The sequence below is a fragment of the Typopeltis vanoorti genome, chromosome 1 (assembly GCF_054136105.1).
Source record: "Typopeltis vanoorti isolate ZY-2024b chromosome 1, IOZ_Tvanoo_1.0, whole genome shotgun sequence".
Classification (NCBI taxonomy): domain Eukaryota; kingdom Metazoa; phylum Arthropoda; class Arachnida; order Uropygi; family Thelyphonidae; genus Typopeltis; species Typopeltis vanoorti.
The window spans coordinates 128,433,669-128,447,086 of NC_143549.1; the positions used below are offsets into that span (position 1 = coordinate 128,433,669).

Genomic DNA, 13,418 nt, shown 5'->3' on the forward strand with positions numbered 1-13,418 from the left:
GCATACAAAGAACTTACTGAAAGACCAAGTAGATTAAAGAAAGAAAACAAAAAAACTGAGAAAAGATGCAAATAAAATCTGTTAAAGAAAAGATTAGCTCTTAGTAGAAATATGCATAACAGAACAAGATATGAAAGGATAGGATAATCAAAGAAAAAATAAATAGATGGAGATAAATAATAAATTACAAGATAACCACAGTAATTAACTTTAATGAAAATAAAAGCACAGATATTTTGTACTGAATAACAAATTCAAAAATACATTCAGGATATTTCAGCTGGAAAAACAAGATCTATAAACAAATTGAAGGTACTGCCTTGGGTATCCTTCTGTCTTCACCTTTGGCAAACTGTTTTTTGAACCATTTGAAGATACCTTGTTCTCATCCATTCATCCCCAACCCTCTCTTTGGTTTCAATATGTTGATGATGTCTTTGCTATTTGGCTGTTCTGAAGAGGAATTTACTACTTTCCTACAACAGATCAATAGCCTTCACTCACGCATTCAGTTCACCATGGAAAAAGAAAAAGATCAACATGGCAGCATTAGAAAGATTGTTATTACAATTTGTTTGTATGAGAAAGGCTTGCAGGCTCTAAGTGTAAACATCTGCTAAGTCAGTCAGAAAGGTTCAAACAACTTTCCAATGGCTGGCAACTTACAATTAAAAGAAAGCAGAGGAGAACAAAAGGCGTGCCGAACTTGAAACTTAAGATGAAAGAATCATACTGATTCTTTGGGGGTTGCCAAACTTCATGCAAGGTCTCAGAGGAGGTATAATAAAAAGGGACTGAAGCAAACAGAAGAGGCTGCACAGATCCAGAGATTGCTGCAGAAGTAGAGGGGGCCCGGTTCTAGAGACGTCCACAGAGAGACATGAGAGGCTGCCCGGTTCTAGACGCTGTCAAAGAGGAGGCAGCTCGGTTCCAGACATTGCTAAAGCTGCCCAGTCCCAGATATTGCCGAAGAGAGACAAAGCTGCTTGGTTCCAGACATCATCAGAGAGCATTCCAGATCCAGATGTTGGTTGAGAGAGGAGTTTTCTGCTTCCAGAAAGGAGCTTCTCGGTTCGAGACGTCGCTAGAGAGAAACGACTTCTAGGCCACAGACAGGGCTTTCAAATTGCTGAAAGGAGAAGTCCCAAACGCCATAGAAGAGAAAAGTTTCCAGTCCAGAGGGATCCTGATCAACTGCTGACAACAGTTTCATTTTTCTTGGAGGCGGCATTTTCAGTTCTTAGAGGTGGCAATTCAAGCTACTAGACGGCAGTCGTCCAGGCATTTTTGGCGAGCCCAAGTAGAGGAGAAAAGGCGAGGCAAATTTCCCGAAGTACCTTCGCTCGTAAGTTTTTCTTTTCGCCGTGGGAGAATAACATTTTTCCGGAACTGTACAAGTCCCGCTACATTCCCAAATGATATAGCCGAAGCCAAAATTCCAGATGAAGATCTGGGATGAAAGAATTGCCATAGAACTTTTAGTGAAAGACTTTTGACTAATTGTGAGATACAGAGCCTTTGTAAGTTCAAAACTTATATAATTCCTCTTATAGTTGTATTAGAAAGACTTTTAGGATATATGTTTATTGTTTAATAAGGTTAAGAAGTGCCCTTAAAAGAATCAATTGGCATGCTAGAAGTTGATATCAAATTTGTAAAGATAACTTAACAGAGAGATTTAGGTAGCCTCTTTGCGAGTAAGCTTGCAGTTTAATAAGTAAAATTTGTAAACTGAGAGTAGATAACGTTTTGTGTTAAAGAAAGTATTTTAAAGTTGAAGAAAAAAGGTTCTAAATTTTGCTAAAGAGTTTTTATAGAAGGATAGAGAAAGCATTCTCCCTAATGTTTAAATTCGTGTACATTTCATAGTAATGTAAATAAATGTTATTTGACTTTCTTGTAAACATAGCATGTAATAATATAAACGAGAGATTCTGAGAGAGAGAAAGTGTGCACAGCTAGATTAGAATAATGGAGAATAAAGTATAAGGTAAAGAAAAAAGACATCACAAGTAATTAATAGAAATTACAAGTATACAAAGTTAAAATAATAATAAAATTTTACAATGTCGCACTAATGATAAGATAGCAACAGTAGATTTATAACAGTACGCATCTCGATAGGCTACTGGCCGTAGCGCAGTGCGGACTATTATTTCGTCTCTGTGTCGTGTTGTGTAATAATTTCTTGTGGGTATAAAATAGAAATGGAATCAGAAATTAAAAAAAAAGTTATCTGCTGCACAAAATCGTAAGCGTCATGCTGCGCAAGAAGCAGATGTTAAGAAACAAACTGGGGCTCTTAATAAATTTTTTAAAATATTAAAATATAAAATATTCTGATGCAGATTGTAACCAACTCGATACATCAGAAATCAGAGTTGAAGAACCGTGCACATCATCCAGTTTGCATGAAAGTACTATTGCAACTATTGAACAAGATAACAAGATGTGATTTAAGTGAAAAACAGTTAGAACAAGATTTAGCTGTAGTTGACCACAAAACTAACACATTGTTAGTCGCTGTAAATTTAGAAGATACATATGGTCGTAAATTTGGCGACACGTATTATAATAGAAAAATGGAAAATGGACATGAGAGCATAGACATGAGACTAGTTTAGCTCACATGAAAAATTTCTTAAAATGGAAGGAACTTGATAAAAATTTAAAAACCAAAACTACTATTGATTGCCAGACTCAAAGCATGTATGAAATGGAAAAGAAACATTCGACGAGTGTTTTAGAACGCTTGATTGAAATTATAAAATTCCTTGGTAGCCAAAATTTAGCTTTTCGCAGATCATCTGATAAATTATATGAAAGGAATAACGGCAATATTTTAAAATTAGTCGAACTGTTTGCGAAGTTTGATCCCGTTATGGAAAATCATGTTGAAAGGGCCCTACAAGGAAACAGTAGAGTACACTATTAGAGTAAAGACAGTCAAAATGAAATATTGGAAACTTTAAGTAATGCAATCAGGGATACAATTTTATTATCATTTCAAAAATCTAAATATTATTCCATAATTTTAGACTGCACACCTAATGCAAGTAAAACAGAACAAATGACCATTATTATTCGCTTTGTTTCCTGTGACAATGGAATTGTCAAGATCAGGGAAAACGTTTTAGGTTTTGCAGATATATCAGATTCCACAGGACGTGGTTTATGTGCAACAATAGTGAAACAACTGGAAAAATGGAATATTCCCATTGAAGACATGTGAGATCAAGGGTATGACAATGGGGCAAATATGAAAGGGAAAAAATATGGGCTCCAAAATTTGCTTTTGAACAAAAATCCTCAAGCTTTTTACGTGCCATGTGCTGCTCATACTCTAAATTTAATCATTAATGATGCAGATACAATTAGTTTCTTTGCAATTATTCAAGAAATATATAATTTCTTTTCATTCTCTTACAAACGTTGGGCAATCCTTTTAAAGTTCGTAAAAAAATTAACATTGAAACAGCCATCAGAAACGCGATGGGAAGGTAAAATGAATGCAATCTGCCCTCTGCAACATCAATTAGGAGAAATTTACGATGCACTTTTTGAAATAATGAAAATTTTAATAAAGAAACTTAGCATGAAGCACAAACATTATGTGCTAAAATGAAGGACTACAAATTTATTTGTTCTTTTATAATTTGGCATGATTTACTTAACAGAATAAAGCCTGTAAGTAAAATGCTTCAAGGCAAAAATATGAACATTACACCTGCTTTAGAATCTATCGAAAACTTAAAAATATTCTTACAAGAGTATCGATCAGATACAAATTTTAAAGAAGTTCTAAAACGGCAAAAGAACTGAGTGAAGAAGTGGACGGAGAACAAGATTTTAAAACTGGTACGGAAGTTCGACGACGAAAGATGACACGACAACTTGACTACGAGCATCATGACAAAACGCCACAATCGCCAGAAGATAAATTTAGAGTGAATGTGTTTTATACACTTCTAGACGTTGCAATGTGCGTTAATAGAACGTTTTGAACAACTAAAAACATATTATGATAATTACAATTTCTTGTATAGATTACTACAAATTAATAACGAAGATTTACGAAAAAATTGTGTCGATTTAGAGATTCTCTTGAAGGATGGCGACAATAAAGACGTAAATGCAATAGAACCACATGACGAGTTATGTGCTTTCCAGGATATTTTTCGGAAGGATAATTTAAATATTCAAAATCCTTTCGATATTCTTAATTTTATTGTGTCCAATAATTTATCTTTCCCTAACTTTTCAGTTGCTTTAAGAATACTATTAACTTTACCTGTTAGTGTAGTGAGCAGTGAACATTCCTTTTCCAAGTTGAAATTGATTAAAATCTACTTAAGAACAAGTATGTCACAAAAAAGGCTTTTTAGTTTGGCATTAATAGCTATTTAAAATGATGTATGTGCGGAATTAGACGTTAAGGCCATTATTTCTAATTTGGTGAATATGAAATCAAGAACCTTAAAATTTTAATAAAAAAATTTCAAGTATATTTATGTAATTTAATTTATTTTCTGTTATTCTGTAAAGATTTTATTTTTTGAATACTTATATTAATATCAATAAAATGTTCTAATTATTATTTCTGAATTATTTTCTTATTTTCTCATCAATCTTGAGTTTCTTTTATTTTCCTAAAAGATAGGTCCACTTATAAAAATTATTAAAAAATTTTTACAACTTACTAAGAATTTAATAAAATGCAAGAATTTTTTAAACTTTAGTTCAAATAAATTTTAACTTTAATTAAAATTCATTTTAATTTTGTTAGCAATTCTGGTCATTCCCTGTGTCATTATATTCAACGATTAAAGTGAAGTGGCTTTATCAAAATTTGCTTTAACTTTTGAAAATTTTTTGAATATTCGGGTTTTTAATGATTACACTGGCCAACAAAAAAAAATTTTTTTTCTGCTGATTATTATCTGACACTTGTTTTTTACTAATTTGGTTGCGCTGATTTCAAATATCAACCCCATTTTTCTCTATCACGTCAGGTTTTTCCTCTATGGCATTTTCTTTTTGCTAATTTGTAAGTTTTTGATAGTTTTAAGGAGGCAGTGCTATTTAGAGGATCAAAAAAATCGATTTTATAATATTATTTTCTGAAAGTATGTACTTTTAAAAATCTGTTCCTAACTTTTTATCAAGAAATTCGAAAAATTCCTGAAGATATAGCCTATTATTCAAAGCGGTGCGCAGATCAGAATCGGAGCGCTCACTGCTCTCGCTTGTTAGTAAACGAATAAATGCGTAAGAACCTGCAATGGCATGTACTGGCGCTTTGAATGCAAGAGAGGCCGATAACTGACCTAATACATTTAGGCGATGAAAATTAGGATGACAACTGCCTTAAACAAATAAATGAATGCTATATGCATCATAGCAGACAAAGAATGATCGAAATCAGTCAATCGTTAATCGATCGTGAAAGTATGATGAGCGCTTATAACGTTTCAATAAAGTCTCTGGTTTTTTTTTGTCTTGTTAATTGCATGTTAGTCGGCAGTGAAGAAAATACATCATATCTACTACTCGAAAATATGTCAATAGTGTAGATTCCTTCTGCTACATTTGTAGCAGCTTTACTGTTCCCAGTCAAAGGACAAATATCACTGATTTTGTTAAGAAAGTGTACTTTGCATACTTTGACGTAAAACTTGCAGAACAGGACAATTCATGGGCTCTAAATAAAGTGTGTAAGTCATGTGTAGAAAATTTACGACAGTGGAGCAAGGGAAAATGCCAAAAATTAGCTTTTGGCATTCCAATAATTTGGCGTGAACCGAAAAATCACATAGATGATTGCTATTTTTGTTTAGTTCAGACTTCTGGTTATAATAAGAAGAATAAGAAAAAAATTGTGTATCCAAATCTCAACTCAGCAATTCGGCCAGTTGCTCATTCCAATGAAATAGCCATTCCAATTTATAAAGGACTTCCTTTACTTGAGAACGAGCATGATCGGAATGTGCCAGATGTTCTTGAGGAACAAGACCCAGATGTTGATTTAGACAATGAAAATTTAATTTCTAGTTCTTGACTGCAACGTTTTACTCAAGCAGAATTGAATGACTTAGTAAGAGATTTGTGCCTATCAAAGGAATCATTGGAATTGTTAGCTTCAAGATTAAATGAAAAAAACTTACTGGAGCAAGATACGAAGATAACTTTTTATTGTAGCAGGGAAAGTAATCTTGTAATATTTTAAACACGGGTGTGGGTTTGTTACAGGTTTACTAACAGAAATGAGTGTTGTACAATATCATCCAAATGAGTGGTGTTTATTTATCGACAGTTCAAGCAGAAGTCTCAAGTATGTCTTACTACACAATGGGAGTGTATATGGGTCAATTCCTATTGGCTATTCAGTCCACTTAAAGGAAACATATGAGGACTTTAAAAAAGGTTCTGAAGTTATTAAAATATACAGACCATAACTGGATCATCTGTGTGGATCTTAAAATGGTGAACTTTTTACTTGGCTTTCAAAGAGGATATACAAAGTTTCCGTGTTTTCTATGCTTCTGGGATAGTCAAGCTAGAAACCAACACTGGAGTCAGAAACATTGGCCTCTTAGAATATCCTTAAATGTTGGAGAACAGAATGTTATAAATCAACCTTTAATCGACAGAGAAAAAATCATTTTTCCACCTCTACACATCAATCTAGGTCTTATGAAGCAGTTTGTTAAAGCTTTAGATTTACAAGGTGAGTTTCCAATACATATGTGAAAAATTTCCACAACTTAGTTATGAAAAAATTAAAGCCGGTGTATTTGATGGACTGCAAATTAGAACTTTAATGAGAGACCCAAATTTCATCAACTCTATGAATGAAATTGAGAAAGAGGCCTGGACTTCATTTACGATGGTTGCGAATAATTTTCTTGGAAACAAAAAAGCGTGCAATTACAAAGATCTAGTGGAAACAATGCTTGAAAATTTCCAACGCCTAGGTTGCAACATGAGCATAAAGCTTCATTTCCTATACGGTCATCTTGATAGATTTCCCGAGAATTTAGGTGCTGTAAGCAATGAACAAGGCATAAGATTTCATCAAGACTTAAAAACTATGGAAGATTGGTACCAAGGAAGATGGGATTCTCACATGATGGCCGACTACTGTTGGAGTATTCAAAGGGATTGCCAAAACAGAACACACAGCAGAAATTGCTACTAACAAAAATTTATTCCCTGAAACTCATGTGTAAGTAAAATTGTTATTTTTTTATAAATATTCTTGTAATTTTTAATGAATATTATTAAGTAGTTATGTATCTAATTATCGGCCTCTCTCTCTCGCATTCAAACCACCAGTACATGCCGTTTGCAGGTTCTTACGTATTTATTCGTTTACTAACAAGCGAGAGCGGTGAGCGCTCCGATTCTGATCTGTGCACCGCTTTGAATAATAGGCTATATCTTTAGGAATTTTTCGAATTTCTTGATAAAAAATTAGGAACAGATTTTTAAAAGTACATACTTTCAGAAAATAATATTAAAAAATCGATTTTTTTGATCCTCTAAATAGTACTGCCTCCTTAAAACTATCAAAAACTTACAAATTAGCAAAAAGAAAATGCCATAGAGGAAAAACCTGACGTGATAGAGAAAAATGGGTTTGATATTTGAAATCAGCGCACCCAAATTAGTAACAAACAAGTCTCATAAAAGTCAGCAAAAATTGTGTTGGACTGTGTTATCCTGCCTAGTCAACACCCCCGGTTCATTACATTTAGCGAACCAATGTGTGGCTGTTCTGTCAAAATTTATTTAAGAAATTTCAAATAATTTAAATTTTTATTATCTTAAAAGAACCACACATGCCTGGATCATTACAGGGATGCTTAGATAGACATTGCATGTGGGTGGCAAAGACCCTAGTGCCAGCTCTGGTTAGTGGCATCACTATGGACAGCATTAGCAACCAGAATGAAGGCGAAAATCCTGTATCCATCGTTTTAAACCCTCCTGACACCTACTATGCTGTGTGATATCCAAATTCCATGCATTAGTGTTTACAACTCCCCTGGTGGTGAATTATAGTACTACATTTTTTTTCCTCAGATGTTGCTTCCAATTGATGTACAATGTATTCCTGCAAAAATTTCACACCGTTTTGATCATTTGGTGGTGCCCCATAAGGCCTTAAGCATGGATACATTAATTTTGATCACCCTGTATGTGGGATGAAAGGGGGGCAGTGAAGTTGGTTTGGTGAATTTCGACATGGATTGTAAAAGTGTGTTGTTTATATGAAACTAACTTGCCTTCAGTTTCATTTGGAATCCTTTTATAGAGGTACCTTGCATTTCAGATTGCTAGAATAATTCCTTGGGCTTAAAGCTGATTCAAGGGGTCAGTTTTTTTAAGGTCAAACGAAACCTTTTAAAGACCATTTCTTTATAGTATGTTGCTTTTTTTTTTCATTCAAATTTCCCAAGAAATTAATTTCAATTTATTTATGGAGTAGTGGCTGTTACTTGTATTCTAAATCATATTTTATATTACGTAACAAGCTTGTTTTCATACAGAAATAAGATTAATATTGAGTTAAGCTAATAAAAATTAGATCGAAAAATGTTTTCTGTTTATGATTATAGTAAGCTTTGTCATGTATACACACTGTTAATTTCTGTGTGGCAGAATTTAACCAGTTCATATTGAACTGTGAAAACATTGTCACATTTTTCAAAATTTTAAAAATAACATTGTAAAAATATTATGTAACACTCTTTAATACTTATTTTATTTCCTATGTAGGTGGCCATCAGAATGAAACATGATTTTGTTAATATTATAATGCCTCTTCAAGGAGAGCAGCGAGAACCACAAATTATATGGCTGACTCATTCATTTTTACTGAGCCTTGGTACTCTCAGTGGAGAATCTTAGGATAATGTGAAACCATTGATGTAATTTAAATATAAAGCATGTTTTGAACATATTTGCTTATGAACATTTTTTGATTGTGAACAGTAAAAACCATGATATTTTTGAGATACTAATCTCCTCTGAATATACTCAAGACTTAATGGTATGGATAACACATATGGTAATTGAAATAATAATACTGTCACTATTGTATCCCAGTCAATCAAGTATTTTCAGGTTACAAAATTCATATGATATAATTACTATCACACAAAGGTAAACTAGAACTTACACTGTTGTCCTGACATCTTTGTTTCATTTGTAGCCTGTTTACAAATTGAGATGTACTATTTAGTACCTCTCAATTTTCCCCTCAAGTCTTTTCTTCTTTAAAGTGGCTTCTTTTTATGGGCAGTAGCTGTTTTTTGTATGACTGATGAAGGTTTATTTTATTTATTCATATGATGATACAATGCCCATAAGGCCCCTTTTATAGGGAAGTACGGCACCATCTCAATCCCCCCAAATTTTATCTGGCCTCGGGACTGATGAGGGTATCCACTAGATACCCTCATCAGTGTTCATTACCAAGGAATGCTGCAATACACTTAGTACCACACTAGTACTGATCTCTGGGTCTACCTTATTTGTTCTCTTGACTAGTTTTGCATTGGCTTTTTTTTTTTTGCCTCAGATGTTATTTATTGAACATGTTGGTTTATAGCATACTGTTAAATGATGCTGTGCAACAGCTAGAAAAATAGCAAATGAAAAAGATTAAAGGTGAAAAAATCATAGGTCTGTCATGTTGATTGGGCTATATGTTATAATAAGGCTGTAATGGTGACTTATCAGCAGCATGCATTTTTCAATGTGTGAAAGAGTTAGCTCTACCCTTGACCTGGTTGTTTAATGAGTCTTGCACTGGAAAGAGTTCCTAAGGAGTAGAAAAAGGCAAAATGGTGCCACTGCACAAGTATAATTCTAAAACCAAAAAAAAAAGTTTCCAATTATGAACCAGTTTATATATTTGCAGTTGTAATTAAGTTATTGGAGGTGTTAGGAATGGAATATAGGATTGGGTTGATCTACATAAGCCCTTTATGATGGTTAGCATGAGTTTATAAAGGGTATCTCCTGCTTTGGCAAATCTGCTTGCATTTTGTTCTTGGATAAGGGAGACTCATACAGTTAATATTGACACTTTGCAATTGCATTTGATGAATTGTCACTTGATAACCTGGTTGGCCAGGTGGTTAGTGTAGCAGTCCGCTTTCCTACATAACCTAACCAGCAGGCTATATGTTTGAATCCTGCCTTGGGCATGGATGTTTATGATTGTCTTAAGGTGGGAGATCAATTTCATCATCCTGTGTTTGCAACCACTGCCTCATTTTTCAGAAACCTGAAATGCTCGCGCTTCATGTTTGTTTTTTTAGAGCATTGTTTCTGGATTATTTAAAAAATAAAAATAGAAAAAAAATCATCACCCCCATCCACAATACTACCATACTATAGGTTTACAATCTTTCATCCTATACAATCAGTCACATAAAAAAAAGAATAATAAAAATAAAAATTTTAAAAAAATGAATTGGCGATTGGCACTCTAAATCACCAGTAATTGTGTGTGGTGGAGAGCAGTGTTCGAGAAAAGGAAAGTAACCACTAATATTCCACAGGGTTCTGTTCTTGTTCCTCCCCTACTGTTTAACTTATTTGTTAATAATATTTCATGTGGAGTGATTGATCGTAAATCTTCAGTTGTTTGCTGATGTTGCAAAGTTGGGTGGAGAGGAGTTATGAGGAATGAAGCTAACAATTCCCTTCAGAAGATTTGAATAGACTGATTGGACTGATTATTGGAATTGCATTTTTGATGTTAATAAGTGCAAGGTTATATCTCTGTACTTTAGAATGCTGAGTAAAGCTCTAATGTTCTACTTGAACACCTACACAATTTAAGTCAGGCTAGAAAAATCATCTTATCTTATATCCTATAGTCAGATGGATATTTACACTGTTCAATAATGGTTATACATTTTCAGAATATACTGAATTTGCACATAATTCATTGTAATATTTTACTGTAAAATATGGTCTTACATATAGTTCACTCCATCCTATAATTTATACCATCCACATTCAATAATCCTTTCATTATTGACATTTATTTTTCTATATGGAATCTCATTCCTGCGCACACACACTTCTTATTTCTAGGTTATTGGTTCATGAATAATTCATTCTTCTCTTGCTAATTTATACCCAGATGTGGACATTATCTTATTTCTTTCCCTACTACATAGTTTTGGATTTGATAGAAAGTGCACACAACAATTTGTGTACCTGTGAGCAACTACATCATGAGACATTTGGTTCCTGCACAACATAGCCATGTGAAAGGTAAGGAATTAGTTTCTTGCTGATTGAGTTGCATGCATTCTGTTTGTTATCGAATCCCTTACTCTGGATAAGACCAAATACATGGCTTGCCATATAATGAATGCCCTTTACCCTCATAGATCTTCATCTGTTAAACAGCAGGCTGGCTTGCCATGTAATGAATGCCCCCTACCCTCTGAGATGAAAAATTCTATTATTTAAAATAAGTTGTTTCAAAGAAGCAAGACATTTTGAAAAATTGCTCATGATATCCAGAGCATCTCACACCTCAAGGTTTGCTGGAAAAAAAAAAACTGTTTAGTATGAAAAAGATTTGAAAGGTCAATTTTAATCATGGCCAGAAGGTACAGACTGGAGTAGGATAGTGTGTGAGCTATTTTGATTGTATTAATTGCTTCTTTATTCTTAGTCTGAAGATTCCTCAGGAGTAAAACAGTGATACATGTAGTAAAGTTTATTTAATAATGAAATTTGTTGTTATTAATACAATTAAGTCTAGAATCATGTCTAATCAGCACATAAGTCAATCCTGATATTTGTTTATTCATCTGAGTATACTTTATAAATAGTAGATATTCTTCAAAAATTTAAATCTTGTATGCATGGTAATTTTTTGCTCAGCTTGCTGCTTATGTTATAAAAGGTCAAGCATCTGTAAATGCACTATGTCTTTTGTATATTCATAGGATTATTGTAGTATTCCAAGAATATTCAGTGGAATGGTTGATTTTCTTGACTTTAGACAGCTTAGTAGTTTTTATCATATCCAGTGATTCAAGCATATTTTGGATATCATTATTTAAAAATAGTTATGTCTACTAAGTTGTGTATAAGCTTGAGCTGCATATGTGATCTTGTAATATTCTCTGTCATTTTGTATGCTACTGCTTGTAACAGAAGATATGGTATAGTTGTCTCTCACTATGGCAAACAGCTATAACAAATTAATAATCAACTACTGAAAAATTCTTGCTAAATTCTCCATAGCTTTAATGCTGATTTAGAGGACTCTCATTGTAGTTAGCTTTCACTGTAATAAACTTCCTATTGGTCCCTACAAGTTTACTGTAGTGAAAGCTAACTGTATTTTTATTTTGGTACAGGTGCAGCTTGCAAAAAAAAACTTCTCAGATTATTAGCATATCATTTCCTTTTTGACATAGCTAATGAAAGAAAGATGGCCTTAAGAATTAAATGGCATCACATAATATATAGAGAAATCTCTATTTCAGTATTCACTATTTTTTTTTCACTCATTTAATAATAAAATCATGTTCCTATAAACAGAACTAAGCTGTACTTCATAGGTATTGAGCACACAAAAGCTGTCTTGTTTCCTGTCATTCAAAAGCTGAACACTTAAACCTTAAATGCTATGATTGGCATTGCTTGCCTACATTCAGAGAATATAGGTTGTTTTTTAGATGGCCTGACAACATTAAATCCTCTTTTCTCAGGCATAGTGACATCACAGTTATCCAGTGATTTGTTTCATGTATTTCCTTTGGCAGCTTATTTATTCACAATTCTGCTGAAGACAGTTTCCCTTCCACTGACTTATTATCTGTGGGGGAGGGCAGGGATGGGGTGAGCAGGGCATGTACATTTTGAGTATTCCATTTATATTGTGCATATAATGTACACAAGCGCTTGCACTGTAAAGTTAAATATTTCATAAAATAATCCTTTATTAATGCTTTTTAGAATATTTTGATAAGTTTGCACTCTCAGCTCTTATAGGAGGGATATCAAATATCCAATTCGTAAACAGTTTTTTTTTTTTTTTGGAAGAGGGTAAAATAATGCTTTTATGCTCGAGTATTTTTTTTTTCTTTTCCGCATGACCTGTTTTTTTTGTTTGTGAATTCATGTATTTTGTCTTTGTTCTATGGAATTATGTGTATATATAAAATAAGGTGCAAATATCTGCACCACATTTTTAATTGTTTGTATATTATCTGAAAGAAGATTGATATAAAAGTAATTTTCTAACATGTATGTCTAGACAGAAATTGTTACATAGCTGGTTGCTTTTTATGTATTTAACAATATTGGCAGCAATATTTGTAGAAATAATCCTTATTTATATGAAAATTGAAATAAAAACTTAGTCTGCATAT

At 33.2% G+C, this 13,418-nt stretch overlaps 1 protein-coding gene across 2 annotated transcripts in view; it reads left to right on the top strand.

Annotated features, from left to right (window-relative positions):
• The window catches only part of DCTN4-p62 (dynactin subunit 4), a 159,260-nt gene extending 145,842 nt beyond the window's left edge, over nucleotides 1-13,418 (top strand). For both annotated transcript variants that reach the window (XM_090399205.1, XM_090399212.1), the window contains one exon: nucleotides 8,782-13,418. In XM_090399205.1, the coding sequence (XP_090255331.1) occupies nucleotides 8,782-8,913 (132 nt within the window). In that variant the 3' untranslated portion in view covers nucleotides 8,914-13,418. The remainder of the gene's footprint in view (nucleotides 1-8,781) is intronic.